This window comes from Ovis canadensis, chromosome 19 (assembly GCF_042477335.2).
Source record: "Ovis canadensis isolate MfBH-ARS-UI-01 breed Bighorn chromosome 19, ARS-UI_OviCan_v2, whole genome shotgun sequence".
In the NCBI taxonomy this organism is placed as follows: Eukaryota; Metazoa; Chordata; class Mammalia; order Artiodactyla; family Bovidae; genus Ovis; species Ovis canadensis.
The window spans coordinates 74,588,402-74,613,750 of record NC_091263.1 but is presented as its reverse complement, the minus strand read 5'-3'; the positions used below and the strand labels follow the sequence as shown (position 1 = coordinate 74,613,750).

Genomic DNA, 25,349 nt, shown 5'->3' with positions numbered 1-25,349 from the left:
GACTGAAAAAGTTGGCTTAAAAGTCAACATTCAAAAAACTAAGATCATGGCATCCGGTCCCATCACTTCATAGCAAATAGATGGGGAAACAATGGAAACAGTGACAGACTTTGTTTTGCAGGGCTCCAAAATCACTGCAGATGATGATTGCAGCCATGAAATTAAAAGATACTTGCTCCTTGCAAGAAAAGCTATGACAAACCTAGACAACATATTAAAAATCAGAGACATTACTTTGCTAACAAAGGTCCATCTAGTCAAAGTTATGGTTTTTCCAGTAGTCATGTATCAGTGTGAGAGTTGGACTATAAAAAAAAAGCTGAGCGCCAATAAATTGATGCTTTTGAGCTGTGGTGTTGGAGAAGACTCTTGAGTCCCTTGGACTGCAAAGAGATCAAACCAGTCTGTCCTAAAGGAAATCAGTCCTGAATATTCACTGGAAGAACTGATGCTGAAGCTGAAACTCCAATCCTTTGGCCCCCTGATGCGAAGAACTGATTCATTGGGAAAGACCCTGATGCTGGGAAAGATTGAAGGCGGGAGGAGAAGAGGGCGACAGAGGATGCGATGGTTGGATGGCATCACTGATTCAATGGACATGAGTTTGAGCAAGTTCCCAGAGTTGGTGATGGACAGGGAAACCTGGCGTGCTGCAGTCCATTGGGGTCACAAAGAATCAGACACAACTCAGCTACTGAACTGAACTAAAAAGGAGCGATATTGAGCAGGAGGGGCAGGGCCCCGGGGGAGGCAGCAGGTAAGCTGTAAGTACAGGAAGCATGGGGCAAAGGCTGGGCTCAGGCTGCCTCTCAGGGCTCAGAAGGAACACAACTGATGGAGAAGGAATATTTGAAGAAACGGTGACCACAGTTCTCCAGAATTAAAACTTAAAAGATTGAAAATCACCAGAAAGAACAGAAGGAAGCCCCTGCCCTCTACTCACGTGATGAGACTTATCATCCTCAGTAGAAAGAAACCTCTGAACCTCGCGGTATATTTGCATCTCTGAAATAAAGGGTTAGCTTTCCACTCCTGGGAATGAAATTACATACTCCTCAAATTATCCTTTGAATTAACGCAAATCTTGAAATTCTTAGAATTAAAGGAAACCGCTCTACATACAAAGTTACAGGATACGGCAAAAGGGTGCCCCGAGGGTGAGACACTGATCAGAAACCAGGGGTGTTGGGAGGAAAAAAGCTCAGCGTCCAGGTCGGGAAAGTGGGGCACAGAGGAATGTGACTCTGGGGAAGCGACGAGAAGGACATCCGGATGACCACAGAAACGGGGCTGCCAACGCGTGTCGTCGTTTGATCTTCCCAAGTGGAGAGCTGGTCCTGAGAGGGTAGTTCAGACACCTTGAGATGAGAAGGACGGGGAAAACGGTGTGTTTCCAACCAGACTGTGAGCAGGAAAGATGCCGGCCACTCCGCTTACCACCCCCGGTCCCCCTCAGGACGCGCCCAGCGGTCCTGCTGGAGCGGGACACGGGACCAGCCTGGGAGCTACACAGACACGCGGACAGACAGACAGGACGGCTCTGAGGAGGAGGAGGCACGTGGGTGAGGCCCTGGTCTGAGAACCGCATGGCGGTGGGCTCCCTCACGGACCGCAGACCCGCTCTGAGAGAGGCCAGCCCCCAGAGATGCGGACGGGGTGGGCAAACCACCCAGGAAGCTGTAGGAAACGCCGCCGTCTCCAGGCAGAGGCCCCAGAGGGGGCAGCCCAGGAAAACAGCAGCCTGGATGGAGAGCACCCGGCCCATCGCTCCGCAGCGGCCTGTGGCAGGGGGCGTGGCAGGGGCGTGGCAGGGGCGGGGGCATGGCGGGGCGTGGCGGGGGCATGGCGGAGGCATGGCGGGGCTGGGCGTGGCGGGGCGTGGTGGGGGCGTGGCGTGGTGGGGGCGTGGCGTGGTGGGGGCGTGGCGTGGTGGGGCGTGGCGGGGGCAGGGGCGTGGCGGGGCAGGGGCGTGGCGGGGGCGGGGGCGTGGCAGGGGCGGGGGCGTGGCAGGGGCGGGGGCGTGGCGGGGCGTGGCGGGGGCATGGCGGGGGCGTGGCGGGGCGTGGCGTGGTGGGGCGTGGCGTGGTGGGGGCGTGGCGGGGGCGGGGGCGTGGCGGGGGCGGGGGCGTGGCGGGGGCGTGGCGTGGCGGGGGCGGGGGCGGGGCGGTTCTCGCTTCGCTAGGGGGCAGCCTCCCCCGCCGCTCCCTCAGCCCCGTCCCGCTGAGAGGGGAACCCGGCAGCCAGCAGGCCGCAGCCAGCAGGCCGCAGCCACAGGCCTCCGGAAGCCGTGTCCAAAGTCCCGCCTCCCGCCTCCCTGGCCTCTCTGCTCCTTCTCTGCAACTTCCTGGGAGTCTGTAATTTCAAAATTTTTTTAAAAATCACTGATTATCACTTCAAGCCGTATCTCTCAGGGCTCCATACCCTTGGACACGCAGGAGAGGATATACGTCATCACGTCGTGGCCAGCTGGGTGACGTCCCAGCACGCGTGACGTCAGCAGACGTCACACAGTCGTGAAGAAGTTAGGATTCGAGGGTAAAGTTGGAGCCGTTTCCTTTAGAAATACAGGAAGTGGTAGACGGAGGGCACACCCACTGTGTTCAGCGCACTTTCAGCCATGCAAACACACCCTGTGTTTCTGGGCAGAAAAAGCTCGCTTCCAGGCTTCAGTACCTGTCAGCCGATTTCCACCTCTGCGAGCCCTGGGCTCCTGAGGCCAGTGAATTGGGGCAGCTTCCTGTCGGGGGTGGTGGGGCGCCCAGGGTTCCAGCCCCTTAGCTGCAGCGGGCCCCACCCCCGACTGAAGCCAACTGCCCTCTCCCCACACCGTGCCCATCAGAACAGCCCCTAGACCTCTCAGACGTTCTCCAGGGATGCACGTCAGTTCCGTGAAGCACCGCCTCCAGAGAGGACCCTCCCCCCAGCCTGCGGACAGCGCTGCCCGCGGTCCTCACCTGTGGTGGCCGACTTCCCGCCCGGGTCCTCTGGACTCCCTGCCCGCACCGCGGCTTCCCTGGACATTCCGGTAGACCAACCCTTGCTACACCCTCTGGCCTGCTCCTCTCCCCCGTTTCTCACGACTCTGCAGCTGGGCCGGCCACGTCTTCACCACCCCTCCTGCCTGTTATGCACCGAGCCCGTATCTCTGAACTGACCGAGAGAGCAAGTCCACCACAGTAATGCAAAGGCAAGAAGGGAGTTTATTTCTAGTGCGCTAGGGCTCAAGTCTCATCTCACACAAGGGAATCCAACAAGAGCCCCGAACAAAGGAGTCTGGCGGCTTATATACAGGCAGTTCTTTGTCTCAGTTACAGGAGTAGCTGGCGTTACATGATTGGCCAGGCAGGATGAGCGCATGTCCTGTCTCTTTCTGGTAAATATGACTCAGGTCCTAGAGCCCGTCGTTTGGTCCCTAACATTCCCCCCTGTCCTTAGATCATATAGAGGAATCTTCCTCTCGGTCCTGAGACACAGTTTGATATTGTTGTCGAAGCACCAACAGCTGTGCTGTATTTATGCGTCCTTTACAAAGGCTACAAGTCTATTGATAGTACGTGGGCCAAAGGTAAGCATTAGTAAAAGTACTAGCAGGGGTCCCAGCAAGGTGGAGATTAGGGTGGTCAACCAAGGGGATTGTTGAAACCAAGACTCAAACCATCCTTGTTGAGCCTCATGTTCTCGTTTACGTTGGGCTAGTCCCTCTCTCACTTTGGCCATAGATTCTCTAACTATTCCTGTGTGATCAGCATAAAAACAACACTCTTCTCCTAGGGCAGCACAGAGTCCCCCCTGTTGCAGAAAGAGCAGATCTAATCCACTTCTGTTTTGCAGAACTACTTCAGATAGGGAAGTTAAAGACGATTCTAAATAACTAATAGATGGCTCTATACGGGTGATGTCCTCATCTATGGCTGCTCTCAGGGAGTTAAATCCTTGGCTTTGCAGGGACAAAGCTGTTATTCCTGTTCCGGCCCCGGCTATTCCAAGACCGAACATAGTTGCTATGGTTATGGCAGTAAGAGGTTCCCTCTTGACTTTGTAAGCTCTTTCTTGAGGATTTAGGGTCAATTTTTGGGCCCAGCAATCATATATTGTTTCCTCTGGTCGGTACAGAATCTTTGGCACGACTGCTACCATAACACAGAATTCCTCTTTGTGGTCAAAGATTGAGCTGTGTAAGCATGGAGTCAGCCCCGTGTGTGAACAGACCCACCATCCTCCCATCTGTGGTATTAGCCACCTGGCTACGGGCAAGTCCGTAGGCTCAATGACCTGCGCACACAGTGGAGACCTCCCTGATAACACCTTGCCCATACATAACCCTTTTCCCCATACCTCTCTCATTGTAAGGCCTACTTTTTGTTTTCCCCATCGACACTGAGGAGGATCGGTGCTGTTGGCCAGGTCGTAAGAGGCGTTGAGGCCTACTGCCTCGTAATAAGGGGGAATTAAGTTGTAACATAACCAACAGGATTTAGTTGCCTCAGGATGGGTTTGATTTAAGGTAGCATAAGCTGCCTTTACTAATTTCCATAGTGGATCTGTTTGTCCGAGTTTAGCAACGGGGCCCACCTCTGGGTCTTTTGTTGGTCCCTGGGATGTAGGTAGTGAGGTTGTCGGGTAGAGAGTTGCATGGACCTGTTCAGCGGGGTTTGGACCGATACTATATATTTGTACCAGTTCTAAAACTTGACTCACAACAATGATCCCATTATAAGTAGTCAGGTCATTTCTGGTCTGAAGTCCCCATGATATCCCATTGACCCAGGCCTTCCCTTTTTTTGCTTTGTCAATGTTAAACCTTATCTTTACCTGGGCAAAGTTATGATCCTTTTCCCAATTGGAGTACGGAGGTACGGGTCCTACAAATGAGAAGTTAAGCAAGTCCCAATTTCCTACATCCCACCGTCTATACCTTGGAGTCTCCGACCCATCATTGGAAGCTACGCAGTCCCAAGATTTACAATAAGAGTCCTGTATCCCTCCACGGATCTTCCAGTTATGCCTGGGTGCACCTGGACATGCCCAGAATGCATGATTCCGGAGCTTGCCCCTCTTCCAGGGTACATTTACCACCGGCTTAAGGCCAAAGTATAAGTCTGGCCACCAAGTATTTGGTGGATGTATTGCAGTGGTGGAGTTAAGCATCTCACGTGTTAGTCCATTTTGCAGTTTTAGGTGATTCTGACAGGTTGGTGCGGGTTCACGCTGGCAGCTTCGGAGCAGAGTAACATGGTCATCCATAAGATGGTCCAGACGAGTTGTCTTGGTCCTGTCAACGACGCCGGAGCTTCAGCCTCAGGGGGTTGGACGGGTGCAGAGATGCTTCCCATTCTTTTTTAGCATCTTCCTGCTCTGCTGAAGTAGCTGGGCGTACGTGGTTGCAATGCACCCAAGGCCTGATACCGTCGACCTTTAGGGCAGTTGGGGTGGTAAGAACAACATAAGGACCCTTCCATTTGGGTTCTAGTGTCTTGGTTTGGTGCCTTTTGACCCATACCCAATCTCCTGGGCCAATGTCATGTGAGGGAATAGTTCCCTTATTTTGACCCACATGTATTTCCCGGAGCAGTTTCCAGACACGAGAGTGCACCTTGCTTAAGGCCATCAAGGCCTCTTGGAATTGTCCCAACGTGGGAGGCGGTAGTTTCTTCCCTTCAAATATTGGACATACAGGAGGAGGTCTCCCATACAGAATTTCAAATGGGGTCAGATTAAGTTGATAAGGAGTATTACGCGCACGGAAGAGGGCGAAGGGAAGGAGGGTCACCCAGTCCCCGCCAGTCTCTATAGCCAATTTAGTTAAAGTTTCTTTTAGGGTCTGATTCATTCTTTCTACTTGCCCTGAGCTCTGTGGACTGTATTCACAATGTAACTTCCATTTAGTCCCCAGGGCTAGGGCAAGGCTCTGAACTATTTGACTCACAAAAGCAGGTCCATTATCAGAGCCGATGGTCACTGGCAGGCCAAACCTGGGAACTATTTCTTCTAAAATCTTTTTCGCCACTATCATCGTGGTTTCTCCCTTTGTAGGAAAAGCCTCCACCCACCCTGAGAAGGTATCCACCAACACTAACAAGTACCGGTAGCCATACTTGCCTGGCCTTACCTCGGTGAAATCTATTTCCCACTGTTGCCCTGGTCCTTTTCCCCGATACCTCAGTCCTGCATGTTGTCCTTTTCCTGGCCTCATCTGTTGACACGCCTTACAAGCATGCACTATGTTCTTTACAGTTGTCTGGTGCTGGGGAAATCGCAGGCGCACAGTTTGAAAGAGCATCAGAGTCTTTTTTTCTCCCAGATGAGTAGACAAGTGTAAATGCTCACATAGTTGCCGTCCCAACTGAGCAGGGAGTATCAAGTAGCCGTCTGAGTCTCGGTACCATCCATCTTCACCTTTTTGAAGGTTGGTGTGTTTTTGGATCCAAGCAAAGTCTGTGGATGAACACTCAGGGGTTGGGGGCAGAGTTCCCATACCTGGAGGTGGAAGTCCGATCACCAACACAGGGGTGATGAAATCTTCATCAGCTACTTTTCGAGCTGCCAGGTCTGCGGCACAATTCCCTCGTGCCGTGGGGCTGTCACCCTTCTGATGTCCAGGTACGTGTACTATTGACACAGCCCGAGGCATCTGTACAGCCTCTAAAAGTCTACGGATTTCAGGCAAGTTTTTAATTTCTTTCCCTTCAGCTGTCAAAAACCCCCGTTCCCGATATATCAGGCCCTGGATGTGTACCGTGCCAAAAGCATAGCGACTGTCAGTGAAAATAGTTATTCTTTTTCCTTTGGCTCTCTCTGATGCTTGAATCAGGGCAATTAACTCTGCCTTTTGTGCTGAGGTATCCGGGGGAAGGGCCTCTGCCCATATCATCTGTCCAGAGTCATCTACTACTGCGGCTCCCACCCGTCTCTGTCCATCTTTCACATAACTGCTGCCATCTGTGAACCATTTTAGCTCACTGTTATCCAGCAGAGTATCGGTTAAGTCCTTTCGTATTGCTGTTACCCCGGCCAGTATCTCATCACAATCATGGAGGGGGCTATTTTCCCCCGGATTGGGCAAAAGAGTGGCCGGATTTAGAGTGCAGGGCATTTGGAAATGAATCCGTGGGGTGTCAAGTAGCAAGGCCTGGTAGTGCGTCAAGCGGGCATTAGAAATCCATTTACCTGGGGGTTGCTTTAAAACTCTGTCTATGGCATGAGGAGTGTAGACCAAGAGTCTCTGTCCATAAGTCAGTTTATCAGCATCGTGGACTAAGAGCGCAGTGGCCACGATGATACGGAGGCAAGGTGGCCATCCGGCTGCCACTGGGTCCAGTCTCTTGGAAAGGTAAGCTACAGGTCGCTTCCATGGTCCCCATCTCTGTGTTAGTACCCCTTTTCCTATCCCCCGCTTTTCATCTACAAATAATTGGAAAGGCTTAGATGGATCAGGGAGGGCAAGGGCAGGAGCTTCTAGCAAGGCTCGCCTGAGCTCTTGGAAGGCCTCTTTCATTGGCTCAGTCCATTTCCAGTCCTTGGTTTTTTTGGTCCCTTCATATAGGGGCCTGGCCTTTTCTGCAAACCCCAAGATCCATAACCAGCAATATCCCACAGTTCCTAGAAATTCTCTCATTTGTCTAGGGTTAGCCGGCTCAGGGATCTGGAGGATGGTTTCTTTCATAGCCTGTGTTAGCCACCTCTGGCCCTGTTTTATCTTATAACCGAGGTATGTAACCTCTTGCTTGGCAATCTGGGCCTTTTTGGCACTGGCCCTGTAACCTAAAGTCCCCAAGGTTTGGAGAAGGTCACCTGTTGCCTCTTGGCACTCTTTCTCTGTAGCTGCTGCCAGCATAAGGTCATCAACATATTGTAATAAAACAATGGTAGGGTGTTCAACCCGATACTCATGGAGGTCTTCGTCCAGGGCCTCATTAAATAACGTGGGTGAGTTTTTGAAACCCTGTGGTAAGCGAGTCCATGTCAGCTGCACAGGGGTCTGACCACCATCTTCCTGCCATTCGAAGGCAAAGATCTCTTGGCTTGCGGGGGCAAGAGGCAAACTGAAAAAGGCATCTTTTAAATCTAAAACAGTATACCAAATGTAGTTTGGAGGCAAGTTGCTTAGCAATGTATAAGGGTTAGGAACCGTAGGATGAATATCACTCACCTGTTTGTTGACTTCTCGTAGATCTTGAACCGGTCTAAAATCAGTTCCCCCAGGCTTTTTCACAGACAACAGGGGAGTGTTCCATGGGGACCGGCACCTTTTCAGGACCCCAGCATCTATGAGGCGTTGTATATGAGGAGTAATTCCTTGTCGAGCCTCTTGACTCATGGGATACTGCCGTACCCTCACCGGGGAAGCACTGGCTTTCAGTTCCACAATGATAGGGGGCCTCTGTTTGGCCAGTCCCATTCCTGCTGTTTCAGCCCAGGCCTGAGGGTATCTTTGAACCCATGGTTGTACTTTGGGGCTTATTGTCGCTGGGGCCTCTGGCAAGTAGAGTCTGTATTCATCTTTTAATGCCAGAGACAGGACCTGAAGAGGATGTCCGGTCCCATCTAGAACCGACATTTGTCCGTGGTCGAAATGAATTTGGGCATTCACTTTAGACAGTAAATCCCTTCCCAACAAGGGCGCTGGACACTCAGGTATCACCAGAAAAGAATGGGTTACCTGGTGGGCCCCCAAGTTCACATGCCGTTTTGTAGTCCATCCATATTTTTAGTCCTGGTTGCTCCCTGCACCCAGCTACTTTTCTTAGACATGGGTCCATCTTTTTGGTTTAAGACTGAGTATTGGGCTCCCGTGTCCACCATGAAGCCAACCGGTTTCCCCTCCACATTTATAGTTACCCAGGACTTGGGGAGGGACTTCGAGCCCTGACCCCCCCCCCCCCCAGTCGCTATCCTCACCTGCCTAGAGGATATGACTGTCTGGAGAGGGAGTCTCGTTCTTGGGGTTCTTGGGCCCCTCTTTTAGATTTTTCTTGGGGCATTTATCTTTCCAATGTCCAAACTCTTTACAAAACGCACATTGGTTTTTTTTTTCAAGCTTACGCCTTGTCGTTTTTTCTTCAGTTTTTGATTCCAATTTTTTCCCTTTTTGGAACCTGTTTCTGTTTTCAACCCCAGCAAAAAATATCTGGGCCAGCTCTTTTTGATTTTTACGGTTTTCTTCAGCTCTAAATTCTCTTTCTTCTCTTCTAATGCGGTCTTCTCTCTCTTCTGGGGTCTCTCTATGATTAAAAACTCTCTCGGCTGCCCTCACTAGATCTTGCAAGGATTGTTCACTTAACCTCTCTATCTTTTGTAACTTTCTTCTAATATCGGGGGCTGCTTGATTTACAAATGCTAACATAACTGCCGCTCGTGACTCATCTGCCTGTGGGTCCATAGGGGTATACTGTCTAAAAGCTTCCATTATCCTTTCAAGGAAGGCTGCTGGGCTCTCATTTGGCTCCTGCCTCACTGAATTTATTTTGGCCAAATTAGTTGGCTTCCTGGCAGCCGCTCTAAGGCGGGCCATAAGAGTCTGGTGGTACACTCGGAGATGCTCCCTACCTTCAGTGCGTTCGAAGTCCCAGTTGGGTCGCACCAAGGGGAACCCCTCCTCAATGAGGTTAGGCTGTATCGTGGGCCTCCCATCCACCCCTGGCACATTCTTCCGAGCTTCTGACAGGATCCGCTCGCACTCCTCTGTAGTGAAAAGCACCTGTAACAGTTGCTGACAATCATCCCAAGTGGGATTGTGAGTAAAAAGGATAGACTCTAAAAGATCAATAAGACCCTGCGGTTTTTCAGAGAAGGAGGGAGTCTGGGTTTTCCAATTGTACAAATCACTAGTGGAGAAGGGCCAATACTGATATGTCTGCTCTCCACCCTCTCTGGCTGGTCCCGCCCGGACCGGAAACGTGTGAACGGTGGAGGAGGGGACTTCCGGGTCTTCTCCCGCTAGGCTGGCCATTTCCCTTGTCCTTCCCCGAGTTCCCCGGGTGGGGCCCCCTTCTCTGGGAGGACCTGAAGGCTCGGTTCTCCTCCTGGCTTCTCCCGATGAAACCCTTGGAACCTGTGGAAGCAAGGGCGGATGTGGATCCGCATACGGGGGTGGGAACAATTTGGTCCCCAGATCTATCAGATTAGGATACAGAGAAGATTCCTGGAAGACCGGCTTTGGTCGATTCTCGTCCTTTTTCCCTTCTTTTTCTTCGGAAGACTTCATGACTAGCACCTGTGGGTGTGGCGAAGTTGGAGTTGGGGAAGAGGGACGGGGAGGTTTAAGAGGTTTAGAAGGAGCGAGAACAAAGGGTTTAAGCCATTCCAGTGGGTTTCTCACTAGATCCTGCCAGACCAGAATGTAGGGAGTCTGATCTGGATGCCCGGCAGGACTAGGAGTAAGCACCCTCTCTTTAACTGCCTGGATAATTTGGGGATTGAAGGTTCCCTCTTGTGGCCATCCGACGTCAAAGGTGGGCCACTTGGCAGAACAGAAAGTCACCAGTTTGCTCTTCTTCACCACTAACGAAAGATTCTGAGCTCTAGACTTGAAATCAGAGAAGTGGTTAATCATAAGAGATAAAGGAGTAGAAGTTGTTTGTCCCATGATCACAGAAAAGTACACTGGGAGCCAACAGAGCACACAAAGAGCAACGCAGACACCACAAATAGACAAGCAGATAACAAACGCAAGGTGGCCACCGACAATGCACTCAATCTTACCTGCAGGATGTTCACAGAGCCAGCCGCCTCCCTGGCACGATACCGGGACTCGGCCTTACGCCAGACTTGCCTCTGCACTTTACACCCAGATGCCTCCCCAGTACGATACTGGGCCCTGGACTTAATCTGGGCTTCTGCAACATTAGCACCGGTGCTCAGAGCTCTTATCTCCTAATGAGGTTACTCCGTTCTACCAGGAGAGTTGTCCTCCCTGGCGGGACGGAGATCCCGGACGAGCCCCCAAATGTTATGCATCGAGCCCGTATCTCTGAACCGACCGAGAGAGCAAGTCCACCACAGTAATGCAAAGGCAAGAAGGGAGTTTATTTCTAGCGCACTAGGGCCCAAGTCTCTTCCAGCACAGTGGAATCCGACAAGAGCCCTGAACAAAGGAGTATGGAGGCTTATATACAGGCAGTTCTCTGTCTCAGTTACAGGAGTAGCTGGCGTTACATGATTGGCCAGGCAGAATGAGCGCATATCCTGTCTCTTTCTGGTAAACATGACTCAGAGCCCGTCGTTTGGTCCCTAACACTGCCCTGTTCCTCCTGGCTGCCACGTCCACCTGGACAGGCCTCCCAGCAGCTCACTTGTGCCGTTAGCTCGTCCCTGCAGCCGCCGTGTTCCCTGATCCGCCCCCACGGCCAATCCCAGACCTGGCCACCTCGGGCCTCTAGCTGCCCCTGCGTCAGGTGTGGCTGGGACCTGCTGCCTCCCCGCACGCTGGCTCAGCCCAGGTCGTGGCCGCACTGATCTGCAGAGCGGTTTGGAGCCAAGAACCAAATGCATGCAGCTGGGTGGGCAGATCATACATGCCGTGGTGAGGGGCAGAGAGCAGAGAGGCAGAGTTATTAGAGCACGTGGTTTATAGAATCTAAAAACACAGGCGTGCAGGCCTGTGAAGAGGGCTGGGGAGGGGACGGGGTGTGGGCAATGGGGTTGAAGGGTAGAAGGCAAAGAGGAAAGTGAGGACACGTGATGCGTGGGGCCCAATGTGGGTCCTTGGGAACACACTGGGCCCTGAGCAACTCGCATCCCAGGCCCTTTGAAAAAGTAAACATCGAAACCTAAGTGTCTGGCCAACCACGGTTCCCTGGGCAGCACGCCGTGTGTCCCCTGGTTGGGGCGGGTGGCTGGGGATGGATCAGAGCTGGAAGAGATGCCGGCAGGCCTGGGAGGGGGTGCAGGGGCTGTGAGGTTCGACCGAGGGTCCCCACTGGGGAAAGGGGGCAGAGGGCAGAGTTCTGGGCTGGAGGGCAGTTTGGGGCCCAGATGGAAGGCTCTGAGGCAGCTGGAGGGGGCGGTGCCCATCCAGAGGGGGCAGACGAAGGGTGCCCAGGTGGAACTCCAAGCTGGGGAGAGCTCCAGCCAGGGGGCGACAACGCAGGGGACCCCCACATCCGGCCCGGCGGCGGGGTCAGTTAGAGGGAGTTCCCAGCGTGGGTATGGACACTGCAGGCAGGCTCTGCATCTGCCCTGGAGGCAGCTGGAGGCCTGAGGATTTCCTCCGGGGGCTGGTCAGGGGTCTTGAGGGTCTGCATGCTCCTTCCAGGGAAGTGGCTGCCCCCCTCCTGGATGTGGCCAGCCTGCTGCCCCAGCTCCCTCCTGTGGAGGAGACTGAGGCTGGAGGAGGAGGAAGGGTCAGGCAGGAGGTGAGGAGCAAACCTGGGGCACCCACATGAGCTGCAGCTTGGGAGCGGGCTGTGCAGTAGGCTTCAGGCAAAGTCGCGGGTCACGCTGAGCCATCCCTTCCTGTGCTTGGAGCCCTAGCCCCGCGTCGGTTTGCAGAATGGAATCTGCGAGAATCCACGCCAGGCTCCGCAGGGGCCCAGAGGCCTAAGGGGGTAAAAGTGAAGCAGTCCCCAGAAAGGGGTTCCCCTGCCAGAGTCAGAGCAGTGGAGACAGGTGGAAAGAGGGGCTTCCTAGGGGTGAAGAAGGGACCCTCCACCTTCCAGAGCACCCCAGGCAGGGTGGCCCCCATTTCCCTGAGAGGTAGCCAAGGGGAGCCAGGCTCAGGGCCGTGTGTCAGCAACGTGCGTCCACCCACCAAGGGAAGAGATTGGACCAGGAGGGCTTGTCCCCAGAGGAAGGCAGAGCCAGGGTCAGGGGCTCCGGTGAGAGCAGGGGCCACCCATCGCCCCAGGGCAGGTGCTGGAGGCACAGCCTAGCAGACGAGGACCCCCAGGGCACCGTGGGCAGCGAACGGGCGGGAAGTCCCGCAGCAGCCAGCCACGCAGAGTCGTCCCTTCAGCACCCCCAGCAGGCGGATGGCACCGAAGGCCTCAGCCCTTCCCTCCTGTGGCCATGTCCCACGTCACGGGAGCCCCTGTGTCCAGGCTCGGGCATGTCGGCAGGTGTGAGACCTGAAGGGGCTCGTTCAGTCTGGCCAGAGCCTCCCGCGGCCACCTAGAGAGCCTGCTGAGCGTGGGAAACCGTGCAGACGTCGGCACTGCACACGGGCACCAGCCCAGCAGAGGCGGGCACAGGCCCCCAGCTTGCAGTGCGGCCCAGGCGCTGGGTGCTGGGTGCTGCAGAGCACTGGCCTGGTGCTCCAACTGGTACTTCAAAGGCTATGCAAGAAAAAATCAGAGAGAAAAACACGACTGGGCCTCGTTTCCTTCCAGGTTGCCTTCCGAGGGAGAGGGGAGCTATGCTCCTTCCTGCCCAGTAGCTTGGCAGCTGCATGAGAACAGCCTTGGTGGGGGACAGGGGGAGGGAAGCTGGCAGAGGGGCTGGGAGCGTGAGCAGTCCACTGCCCTTTGAGGTGGAGGTGGCCAAGGAGCGGATGCGCTGTGGCTGAGCCCACACACTTGCAGAGGCGAGGTCAGGGTGCAGAGGAGAGTTTGGATCATAAATCAGACCCTGGGGATACAGGGGTGTAAGTGAGGCTTCCATGGACGCCAGAGACCACAGAGGCTGGGGGTGGGAGAGGAGTCGGGGGGGCACAGCTGGTGCTCCAGATGGACCCATCTGATGCTTTGCACAAGAGACCTGCATGGACGCAGACACGGCTTCTGTGCCCAGAGCAAGGGGACGACCCGCTGCACGGAGGGTGGGGGACACTGAGCACCTCGAATCACCAGAGAGAACGGTCCCCGACAAGCAAGATGGGGCAGACAGAAGTTCTTATTCAGTTCAGTTCAGTTGCTCAGTTGAGTCCAACTCTTTGCAACCCTGTAAACAACTGAGCATGCCAGGCCTCCGTGTCCATCACTAACTCCTGGAGTTGAGTTTACCCAAACTCATGTCCATTGAGTCAGTGATGCCATCCAACCATCTCATCCTTTGTCGTCCCCTTCTTATGCCTTCAATCTTTCCCAGCATCAGAGTCTTTTCCAATGAATCAGTTCTCATCAGGTGGCCAAAGGATTGGAGTTTCAGCTTCAGCATCAGTCCTTCCAATGAATATTCAGGACTGATTTCCTTTAGGATGGACTGGTTGGATCTCCTTGCAGTCCAAGGGATTCTCAAGAGTCTTCTCCAACACCACAGTTCAAAAGCATCCATTTTTTGGTGCTCAGCTTTCTTTATAGTCCAACTCTCACATCCATACATGACTACTAGAAAAAACATAGCCTTGACTAGGCAGGCCTTTGTTGGCAAAGTAATGTCTCTGTTTTTTAATATGCTGTCTAGGTTTTCATAGCTTTTCTTCCAAGGAGCAAATGTCTTAACAGTATTGAAATAATGAGAAACAATTCCATGGAGAAATGGGGAAAGAACCTTAAAAAAGTCACAGAAAGTGGGGGTAGAGACAAGACGCCAATAAATGACCCCCAAAGATGTTCAGACTAGTAAATAGAGGTTGTGTGCACAGATTCCCAAGTGCTTTCCTCCCACACCCACTCACAGACGACTAAATGAAACAGTGGAAGTGACAGCCGCTCAGTTGTGTCTGACTCTTCTCAAGCCCGTGGACTGTAGCCCTCCAGGCTCATCTGTCCTTGGGCATTCACCAGGCAAGAATACTGGAGAGGGTTGCCATGCCCTCCTCCAGGGGATCTTCCCAATCCAGGAATTGAACCTGTGTCTCCCACATTTCAGGCAGGTTCTTTACCATCTGAGCCACCAGGGAAGCCCCAAGGGGGCTTTATTTATAAAGGCAGGCAACAGGAATAGCAATCACATGAGAGGAAATGGCAGGATTTGGGGGCGGCAGAACCACACAGTGCTGACCTGGAGGAGGGGGTAGCAGGAGTCGCCCCAGCCTGCAGCAGGCAGAGCTGAGCGTCGTCAGTTGTGGGGTTGGTGGCAGCGAGGGGAAGGGGTGGAGGGGGCTGAAAACGGGGTGGGCTAAGCTTTCAGGGACTTATGAGCAGCCAGTCCAGAAGGAGACAGCTCCTTACCCTGGCAGAGGGGGCTAGACATCCCTTCTCTGCCTGGAAGTGGAAGCAGGGGTGGGGATGGGCAAGCGTCTGCCTTCTGCTGAGACCCCAGCCCCCTGGGCACGCAGCATGGGCCCCGCTCCCCTTAGGGGGAGTGGACACGCCTCCTCCTCCTCCGGGAAGTTGGGCTCAGAGGCGGGGGCTCTTCAGTGCTCACAGCTCTTCAGTGCCCTCTCCCAGTGAGGAGACCACGGCCAAGCTCACTGGGCTCCTGGGAAAGCCTGTGGCTACATGACAGAGACTGACCCTCCACAACCAGACACAGAGACGCCGTTACGGCAGCTACCGCGGAGACAGGGAGCAAAACACGGCAAGACGATGAAGCTCGTGGGACAAAGATGACGCAGAGACAAGGTCGGAAAAGCCACTGAAACTCTCCTCAGAGACTGTGTCCTTGAAACACAAGCAAGATCTGGTCTTTCAAGGCATTTAGAGCAAAGACCTTGCAAGTTAAATGGCTGAGATGAGAAACACAAGTGTTGGAAGGTAAGGTTGAAGAAAGTCCCCCCGAGGATAGAAAAATGAGAGAGAAACTAAGAAAAAGGGTTGTTAGACATCAGTAAGTGCCGGGGTCCAGCCCCGGTGGATCCAGGGTGATTCGAAGGTGGGGGGACGGAGTCGGCGTCTTTGGAAAAATACATATTTAATCACAGATATAGAGAGATTAGAAATGGATAGTGTAGTAGGAAGATTAGTGGAGAAAAAGAGGCTGAATAACTTGGATTACGTGGAATAGCATCCATGCTCCAGATGGGAATTCAGCCAGAAAAACGGGAGCAAGAAAGAAGCAACATGGGGGAATCAGTCTTTCCGGAAACGGATCCAATTTCTTTATTTTGGGGTTTGCTTATATACCTTTTGTTACACATAGGGATGAATACAGAGTCACGTGGGGGTCAGCAGTCCTGACCTTTATCAAAATCAGGTGCTTCACATAAATGTATTAAAAAAAAGGTCTTAGGGATATTACATCATCTTCTGGCCATGAGTGAGACCTGCTGACATTTTATGATCCTTTCTTTCTGATAACCAAAAAACTTATTTCTTCCAAGGGTGTTTTTTCTTAAACCAGGCACCACCCTCCAAATAAAGTTACATTCCTATAGGGTGAGGGTGTAGTGAGTTACAATCAAGAAAGGAATTTATTTAACCCAAGGTTAACAGGATTAGTCTTAAAGGTTAATACTTATTTCTCCTATATGGTTAAAGGTTAATACTTATTTCTCCTATATGTTAGTTATATTCATTATAAGGGTAGGGAACATGGAGATTTAGCAGCAAACATCAGCCCAACAAATGAAAATCCTTTCGCCAATGCTCCCCTTAAGATCTATTTAGTCTTAAGATATGATAAAGTTACATTTTTACATAGCAAGGACACAGTGATATATAACAAAGTACAGTGATCTATTACAAAAGAGAAAATCCATTAACTCAAAAAGTCTAGTATTTCTAACCTTAAAAACTACTATATTTCCTTTGCTATATTCCAAATACATTGATTAATATATTCCCAAGTGCCTAAGGATATGGAGGCCTGGTGGCAATCATTGACTCAACAGAAGAAAAAGCCCTATGCTAATTAAGACTCTCAAAATACTCCGAAACTCTCTGTGCTGTTTATGGTTAAGAGGTAGTAAACAATCATGTGCCTAGTGGCAGCAGTATGGATAATCCTGTCACACAGCTAGTCTGTCAGCAGAGAGGTTTGACCTGAGACATTCTTGTCCCACCCAGAGCAGGGAATTAGCAGCAATTATTGACACAACAAATGAAAAAACCCTTCACCAATATAATTCCTAACCAACACACTATACTAATAATTTCTAACTCTCTGAAAGATTTTGCCTTTAGTAAGTCTAAAACATCTCGTGCCTCTCAGGTTAGGAGGCTGTAGACAATCACATGTGGCCGGACGAACCTATACAGATGGGCTAGATATCCTCCAGAGGAGTCCGTAAGCTGAAACACTCTTGTCACGCCCAGGAATTTTTATTGCCTTGGAGCTGCACGTTTACTCCTTCTCCAAGAGAAACGGTTATGGGGGAGAGCCCCCCGTAAAGTCAGAAGTGTAGGTGAGAGCATAAAACAGACTCTGGTTTTGGGGTTAGATGCTCGGGAACAGGGGGTTTCCTGAGGCTTGATCATGCCTTTGCGTATGCCAAACCTCCTTCCTCATGACCTTTGCCATGGGCGGAATTCCTCACGCTGGCCCCCGGCAAGTAAGAATTCAGGGCTTCCCTGGGGGCCCCCCTGGTTGAGACTCCACCTTGTCAGCACAGGGGTTGCCATTTTCAGCCCAGGTTGGGGAGCTGAAATCCCACATGCCTCATGGCCAAAGGGTGAAGACACAAAATAGAAGCAGTGTTGTAACATCCACTGAAGACTTCAAAAGTGGTCCATGTTAAAAAACAACAACAATAAGAATTCTAGAATATAGACTAGGCAATGGGGAAGAGTTAAGCAAAGATATGACTCAGGAAAATCTCCCAGGCCTCAGAAAGCAACGTGGAACTTCAGGACCAGGGACAGGGGAAACCCTACATCCTGGGTAAAACAAAGCTGGTTTCAGAACTGCAGCAGCTTCAGACACCACCCCCGTCTGGGAGAATAGAGCAACACCTCCAATGTTTTAAAGGAAAGTGATTTTCCAGCTTAGAAGGCTGAGCCCGAGCAGAATATAAATTAGGAGTGAGGACAGAGAAAACATGCTGTAAGACTTGCAAGACGCTGAGTTCATCTCCTGTGTGTCTTTCCTCAGAAAACTGCAGGCATATCCACTCCATGGAGCTGTCAGTGCCCGCCTGAGAGGAGACGGCCGGGACACAGGTAGGCGGTTCATGGAGCTTCACTTGACTGCGCTTCCAGAATCTGCATGGTTTTTTGTTTTGTTTTGTTTTGTTTTGTTTTGTTTTGCGAATTGAAGGCTTGTGGTGCTTCTGCATTGAGTGACTTTTCTGGCGCTGTTTTTCCAACAGCCTTTGCTCCCTCTGTGTCTCTGCATCACATTTTGGTATTTGTCGTGGTGTTTCAAGCTTTTGTGTTATCATTATGATTGTTACGGCAATTGGCAATCAGTGAACTTGGGTGAACTTTCTGAAGGCTTAGATGACGGCTGCGTATTCTAGCAGTCAAGTATTTTTATATTAAGCTGTGTACTTTTTTAGACATAATGGAATTTCACACTTAATAGGCTGCAGTGTAGCGCAAACACAAGCTTTATGAGCACTGGGAAACCAAAGAATTCATGTGACTCCGTTTATTATGGTGTTTGCTTTGCTGCAGGGTTCACGTTTCTGGGGCCAAGGAGGCCCTGATAACGCTGTGAGCCAGGCTGGCCAGAAGCCGGCACGCTGGACGGATGCTGGGCTGGACGCACTTGGGAGGACCCGGAGGTGTCTGGACACGAGCGGGGTGTGGGAGCAGGCGGGGCGCGGGAGCAGGCGGGGTGCCGGAGTAGGCGGGCGCGGGAGCTGAAAACGGAGGACGGCATCGGGATTTGTGAGGGGCGCCAGAGGGTCGGCCAGGGTGATGCCAGCTGCTAGCATCTGCCCGGGATGGGAGCGGCTCCTCTTGCCCTGCTCTGAGACGCTGGTCCCTCCTGAGATCACGTCAGCCCTGAGGCTCCAGCTTGCACCATCACAGAGGCCCAGGGTTAAAAGGCTGACAGCACCGGTGGCTGGAGGAGGCACAGGGCCACTCCCGGCAAGAGTGAGAGGGACTCAGTGTCTCTGGAGGACAGGCTGGCGGCCATGGGGGTCATTAAAGATGCCCCTGGCGTCTGCCTACAATGCAGGAGACCCACATTCAATCCCTGGGTCGGGAAGATCTCCTGGAGAAGGAAATGGCAACCCACTCCAGTACTCTTGCCTGGAGAATCCCATGGACGGAGGAGCTTGGCAGGCTGCAGTCCATGGGGTCGCAGAGAGTCAGACAAGACTGAACGACTCCACTTTTACTTTTGGGCGCACGGAGCATAGATGTAGGGGCTAGATGCCTGCTCTCTGGCTCCCCTCTCCTTCCTGATGGAAACCCCAGGCTCCTCCTGGGGGAAGGGCTCCGGGCCTGCAGGAGGAGGGGGAGTTGTGCACGTTTACCAGACGATGGAGACAGAGAGTCACCGGGCACTGAGGAGGGGAGGCTGCTGACCAGGAAGGACCGGGGGCCCAGGTGCTGAGGAAGCAACAGACAGTCCCTTCTCAGGAAAGCAGGAGAGCCGCCCCCCAACCCCTGCCCCTGCAGACAGAAGCGACGCACGCCCACACACCTGCCTTTCCCAAGGGCTCTTCTCAGTGCCGAGATGCTGGCTTGGAGGAGGAGCAGGGTCCTGGGGGTCTCTGGGGCCACCAAAGCCCCAGTCAGCGCTGCTTTCTGGCTGCGAGTGTCCAGCCTCCCAGGAGGAGCAGCCGCCACACCTGTGTGCTGGCCCCCACCTGGCGTCCCTATGAGGGTGGAGGGCCAGGTCTGCAGGTGAGGAGGGCGGGGCCAGGCCCCCAGGTGTGACTCCGGAGGAGCCCATAGGGCCAGGCTGCCGGTCAGTGGCCCACCTCCCGTGACTCCATCCAAGGCTGGAAGCTGGTTGGATTGATCCAGTTATGGGTTCATCCCAGAAACAAAGGCACAGAGGAATTGTGTTGAGAGCTGGCAAGGAGGTGGCTCAGCTTTCTTTATAATCCAGTTCTCACATCCATACATGACCACTGGAAAAACCATAGCTTTGACTAGATGGACCTTTGTTGACAATGTGTCTGCTTTTTAATATGCTGTCTAAGTTGGCCATAACTTTCCTTCCAAGGAGTAAGCATTTCATGGCTGCAATCCATCTGCAGTGATTTTGGAACCCAGAAAATAAAGTCAGCCACTGTTTCCACTGTTTTCCCATCTATTCCCCATGAAGTGATGGGACCAGATGCCATGATCTTAGTTTTCTGAATGTCGAGCTTTAAGCCAGCTTTTCCACTCTCCTTTTTCACTTTCATTAAGAGGATCTTTAGTTCCTCTTCACTTTCTGCCATAAGGGTGGTGTCATCTGCATATCTGAGGTTATTGATATTTCTCCCGGAAATCTTGATTCCAGCTTGTGCTTCATCCAGCCCAGCATTTCTCATGATGTACTCTGCATATAAGTTAAATAAGCAGGGTGACAATATCCAGCCTTGACGTACACCTTTTCCTATTTGGAATCAGTCTGTTGTTCCATGTCCAGTTCTAACTGTTGCTTCCTGACCTGCATATAGGTTTCTCAAGAGGCAGGTCGGGTGGTCTGGTATTCCCATCTCTTTCAGAACTTTCCACAGTTTATTGTGATGCACACAGTCAAAGGCTTTGGCATAGTCAAGAAAGCAGAAATAGATGTTTTTCTGGAACTCTCTTGCTTTTTCGATCATCCAGCAGATGTTGGCAATTTGATCTCTGGTTCCTCTGCCTTTTCTAAAACCAGCTTGAGCATCTGGAAGTTCATGGTTCATGTATTGCTGAAGCCTGGCTTGGAGAATTTTAAGCATCACTTTACTAGCATGTGAGATGAGTGCAATTTGCTGGTAGTTTGAGCATTCTTTGGCATTGCCTTTCTTTGGGATTGGAATGAAAACTGACGTTTTCCAGTCTTGTGGCCACTGCTGAATTTTCCAAATTTGCTGCTGCTAAGTCGCTTCAGTCGCATCCGACTCTGTGCAACCCCACAGACAGCAGCCCACCAGGCTCCGCTGTCAATGGGACTCTCCAGGCAAGAACAATGGAGTGGGTTGCCATTTCCTTCTCCAATACAGGAAAGTGAAAAGTGAAAGTGAAGTCGCTCAGTCGTGTCTGACTCTTCACGACCCCATGGGCTGCATCCTACCAGGCTCCTCCGCCCATGGGATTTTCCAGGCAAGAGCACTGGAGTGGGGTGCCATTGCCTTCTCCGAATTTGCTCAACTATTATTTTGTCTTGCTTGATAGTTTTCCTTTCCTCATGCGTTTTCCTTACTTCTCTGATTAAATTAATATTTTGACTAAAGTTTTTCTGCAGACAAAAGGCAGGATGTGGGTGGGGGTCTATTCTGGGAAGAGCTCATCGCATCCTTCCCCACTGGGAGAAAGGGTCCGGGAGCCGGGGCCTCAGGGGCAAAGGAAGCCTGGTGAGCAGGGCCCCAGCGTGGACCACACCCTTCCAGGCACCCACAAGGCCAGTGGCAAAGCCCAAAAGTCAGGAGGCTGGGGGGCCGGTCAAGCACCCACGGGCCAGAGTGAGTGGGCCCCGGCAGACTTGGGCTGGAAGGGGGAGATGGGCAAGAGTTTGAGTTACCAAGCATGTACTGTGCATGGGCCAATGGACCAGGCAGATGTGGGGACAGCAGCCAGGAGGCTGGGCAGCGTCCACTGAAAGAAGGTGGAGGTGAGTGTGGAGGACAAAGGCGTGGGGCTGGGAAGGCGACCTGGGGAGAAGCTGGCTTTGCAGGGACCGTTGAGTCACCCACAGCATTCAGTTCTCTTAGCTTCCTCCATTCTCGTGAACTGGATTTGCAGCTTCCCGAGAAGCGAGTGTTAAAAACCTTCCTTTGTGACTCGGGATTTGCCAGTTTCTCCCACATTCTCGTGGCTGTTTAAAACACTTGAAATTATTTATATAGCATTTATCAGGTGCCAGACGTTGTCCTAAATACCTTCCAAATATGAACTCATCTAATCAATTCCAACAATAGGAGATTAGCTCAGAAAATTATACAGGGAGGGCTTGGAGAAAGCTAATAAAGTTTATTGATTAGCAAGGAAAATCTTCCATGATATATTATGAAATAAAAAATTCAGGTTACAAGGCAGTTTATACAAGCTGATTGCTTTTTTGGTGAGAAAACGAAACGTATTTGTGTGAGAGAGCAATGTTGGAGTGTGTGTGGCTCCAAACCGTGGCGGATGGCCTGGGGGACAGAATTACAGCTCATCGCGCTCTCCCCGTTTCTGCTCTGACACATTTTCTGGTTTTGATAATGAGGATCTATTAATTCAGTAATTTTAAATGAAATAAATCACTTGATAAGGGCCCTGTTACTCACAGTGTGAACTTGAGAGAGTAAGTACTTGGATTGAAAAGCCCCATTGGTTGGTGTCGGGCGCCCAGCCTAAGGGGCGCAGAGCTGCTTACATAGCCGTGTGAGTCATGACCAAGAGGCACAGCATATTCTTTTTAAAACCCTGGTAGTTTACCATCTTTCCCGAATGTTTTCATGATAAACTGCGCAGGACATAAAATTCGCCATCTTAATCATTTGAAATGTCCAGTGCAGTGACATTAGTGAAAGTCACTCGGTCGTGTCCGACTCCTTGTGACCCCATGGGCTACACAGCCCATGGAATTCTCCAGGCCAGAATGCTGGAGTGGGCAGCCTCTCCCTTCAGTGACATCAGCACATTCAAACTGTGTAACCGCCATCAGCTCCATCATCTCCAGAATGCATCCGGCTGGCGAAACCGAAGCCCCGCCCCCATTAAGCACTACCCCTCCCCCACCCCGCCCGTCACTGCTTCCTGTGCCACGGACGCGCGTCCTCTCGGAGCCATGCAGTGCTTGTCCCCGTGTGGCTGGCTTCTTTCCCTGCAGTGGCCTCCAGGTTCCTCTGTGTTGCCGCAGGTGTCAGGACACCCTTCGTTTCAAAGGCGGGATCAGATCGCACCTCACGTGTGGGCCACACTTGGCCTCGCAACCGCCCATCAGTGGACGCAGGATGTGTCCACGTTCTACCCGCTGTGGGTGTCGCCGCTGCGAGCGTGGGGCGCAGATGTCTCTGTGAGGCCTTCTTTCAGCTCTCTGGGGTGGATGCATTGCCGGGTCAGGTGGTTCTGTTTGTTGAGAAACCAGCGTCGCGCTCTCCACGGAGGCTGACCGCTGTGCTTACACTGCCGGCAACATGCACGCGGCTCCAGTTTCAACCTCATCAACACCTGCTACTTTCTGCGTTTTGTTTTCGAGCCGCCACCCTAATGGGTGTGAAGTCATACCTCTTTGTGGTTTTCGTTTCCGTTTCCCTCGTGATCGGGGATGTTGAGCATCTCTTCGTTTGCTCCATCTGCGTGTCTTTCTTGGAGAAATGCCTATTCCTGTCCTTTGCCCATTTGAAAGTGTTTTCCTCGCTGTTGAGTTTTTGGAGTCGTTTGTATGCTCTGGATGTTAACCCCCGTCAGGTATATGTGTTTCGAGTATTTTCCCCCGCTCCTGAGGTTACCTGTGCACTCTTTTGACTGTGTCCTCTGATGCACAGAAGGCTTTAATTTTGACAAAGTCCAATTTATATTCTTGTCTCTGTCACCCGTGCTTTTGGTGTCATGGCGAGAAAGCAGCGCCCAAGCCAGTGGGGTGGCGTTGCCTCCACATTTTCTTCCCTGCGATTTTATAGTGTTCCGTCTTACCTTCAGGTCTTTGATCCATTTCGAGTTCCTTTTCGTATGTGGTATTGAGATAAGGGTCCAGCTTCATTCTCGTGCGTGTGGACATCAGCACTGTTTGTTGGAGAGATGCCCCCAGGAAGGAAGGAGACAGGTCCAGAACGTGGGACAGGACGTGGACAGAAGGAGAACGTGGGAAGGAGAACGGAGGTGCAGAGTGTGGGACAGAAGGAGAACGAGGGGCGGCCTCAGGGAGTCTAAGTCTGCTGCAAACCACCTGCGTAGAGGGAAGGTTGCAGAGACGTCCTCAGACTGGAGACAGAACTACCTCCTGTCATGCTGGACACGGGTGCAGAGCCAAACACCCGGTTATAGAAGACAGTTCTGAAGTTATAGGGGACATTTCCTTCCGGGTTAGATTCTCCCAGGGAACGATGTAACTTCTGTCATCTGGGTAACAGCCTTGTGAGCACATAGGTACAAACTGGGAAGCTCTTGGTCGGGGTGGGAGATGGATGGGTCTGGGCTGAGCTGGGGAGGGTGGTGATGTTCAGATGTTCTCAGGAGCAGGTGATGCCTGCTCCCAGGGTCTGGGCAGCAAAGGGAGGTGCGAAGCAGGCAGCGGCGGGAGACAGCTCAGACTTGAGACGTTCCCTCCTGCGAGGCCCAAACCATGGGCCTGCAACGAAAGTGAAAAACAGGTCAGAGGTTGGCAGAAGCTTCATGAGAGAGTCTGAAAGCTAATAAGGCCATGAACAGGGAACTGTGGAAACGCACACCGACGTCACAGTGAGACGCCCCCACACCCCCGCCGCGTGGCTGAGGCTAGCGTCTGACAACTCCCGGAGCAGGCGAGGGTGCTAGGGTGCTGACGCGTGGATAGGAAGGTTGCTTGGTGAGGACAGAGGCAGAAGCCGGGACTCCCAGCGATCTGGCGGTTCCGCTGTCAGTCACACGCCTTCTGGGCCTCTGCCTCGAGCCCCGGACTATGGGGCCAGAGGGTAAGCAGGAAAGCAGACAATCCAATCTGTTAGTCTCCAGAGGCAGCGGGCAGCTTCCCTGGTCATTTTTACAGGAGTGGGGTATTATTTTTCACTGATCGGTTGTCAAACACTAAACCTACGGATAATCTGCTGTGTTGGGCTGGAGTGGCCCTCCTGCTTAGCGCCTGGTGAGTTTGGACATCACTGTGGGGGCAGCGGGCCCTGGGAGCAGGGTCTGCTGAGGTCTGCACATGCCAGATGTCCACCTGTCCGACTCAGACTGGCCCCTGGAGGGGAAGCAGACCACTCACGCCGGTGCCACGGGCTTCTGCTCGGTTCTCAGCCTGTCCTGGGCAGCCGCGGGTTTCCACTCTCCCGTGGAACTGCTGACCCCAGGGAAGGACTCCTGATGGTGAGCGTCCCCCCAGCTCCCAACCCCCACTGCCGGGGCTGCTGTCCAGGCTGCGCCTCCTTCACGGAGCTTGGGCGTCTGATGCCTGAGCCACATCTTTCTCAGGGTGAACCTAGGTGTTCAGGGCCTTAGTTGTGCTTATGAAGGAAATTTTTAAGTGTTCTGTATTTCTGATTGGTTATTACTGGCCTGTAGAACTGTCGATGGTTTTTAATTGTTGATCTGGTACTGATGGCCGTGGGGAGGCACCCACCTGAGGTCCTTACACATACAAAGTTAATTGTGTTAAGAAGTCTGTGGAGTGCATGCTTCTAGGAGCTCTATTTCATAGCCATGGAAAAGAGGCCCCAGAAAGGTGCTTCTTTGTAGAATCTCTTAGATTTTTTAATAGATGACTTTGCCTATAAATAATGACGGCTTTCTCTCTCTTTCCAAAACTATGCTGCTTCTGTTTCCCTGTGTACTTGCTGGCTGTAATGAGAATTTTATTCCTCCCAGTAAGACATT

General features: G+C 52.3%; 1 protein-coding gene across 1 annotated transcript; it reads right to left on the bottom strand.

The window, feature by feature from the left end:
• Positions 1-6,228: 6,228 nt before the first annotated feature.
• Positions 6,229-23,538, bottom strand: LOC138424373 (uncharacterized). Its single transcript, XM_069561131.1, is given in 7 exon segments — positions 6,229-6,244; positions 6,519-8,709; positions 8,712-8,883; positions 8,885-10,213; positions 10,702-10,835; positions 18,466-18,765; positions 23,472-23,538. Coding segments are annotated over 7 exon segments (4,209 nt in total).
• Positions 23,539-25,349: the final 1,811 nt, after the last annotated feature.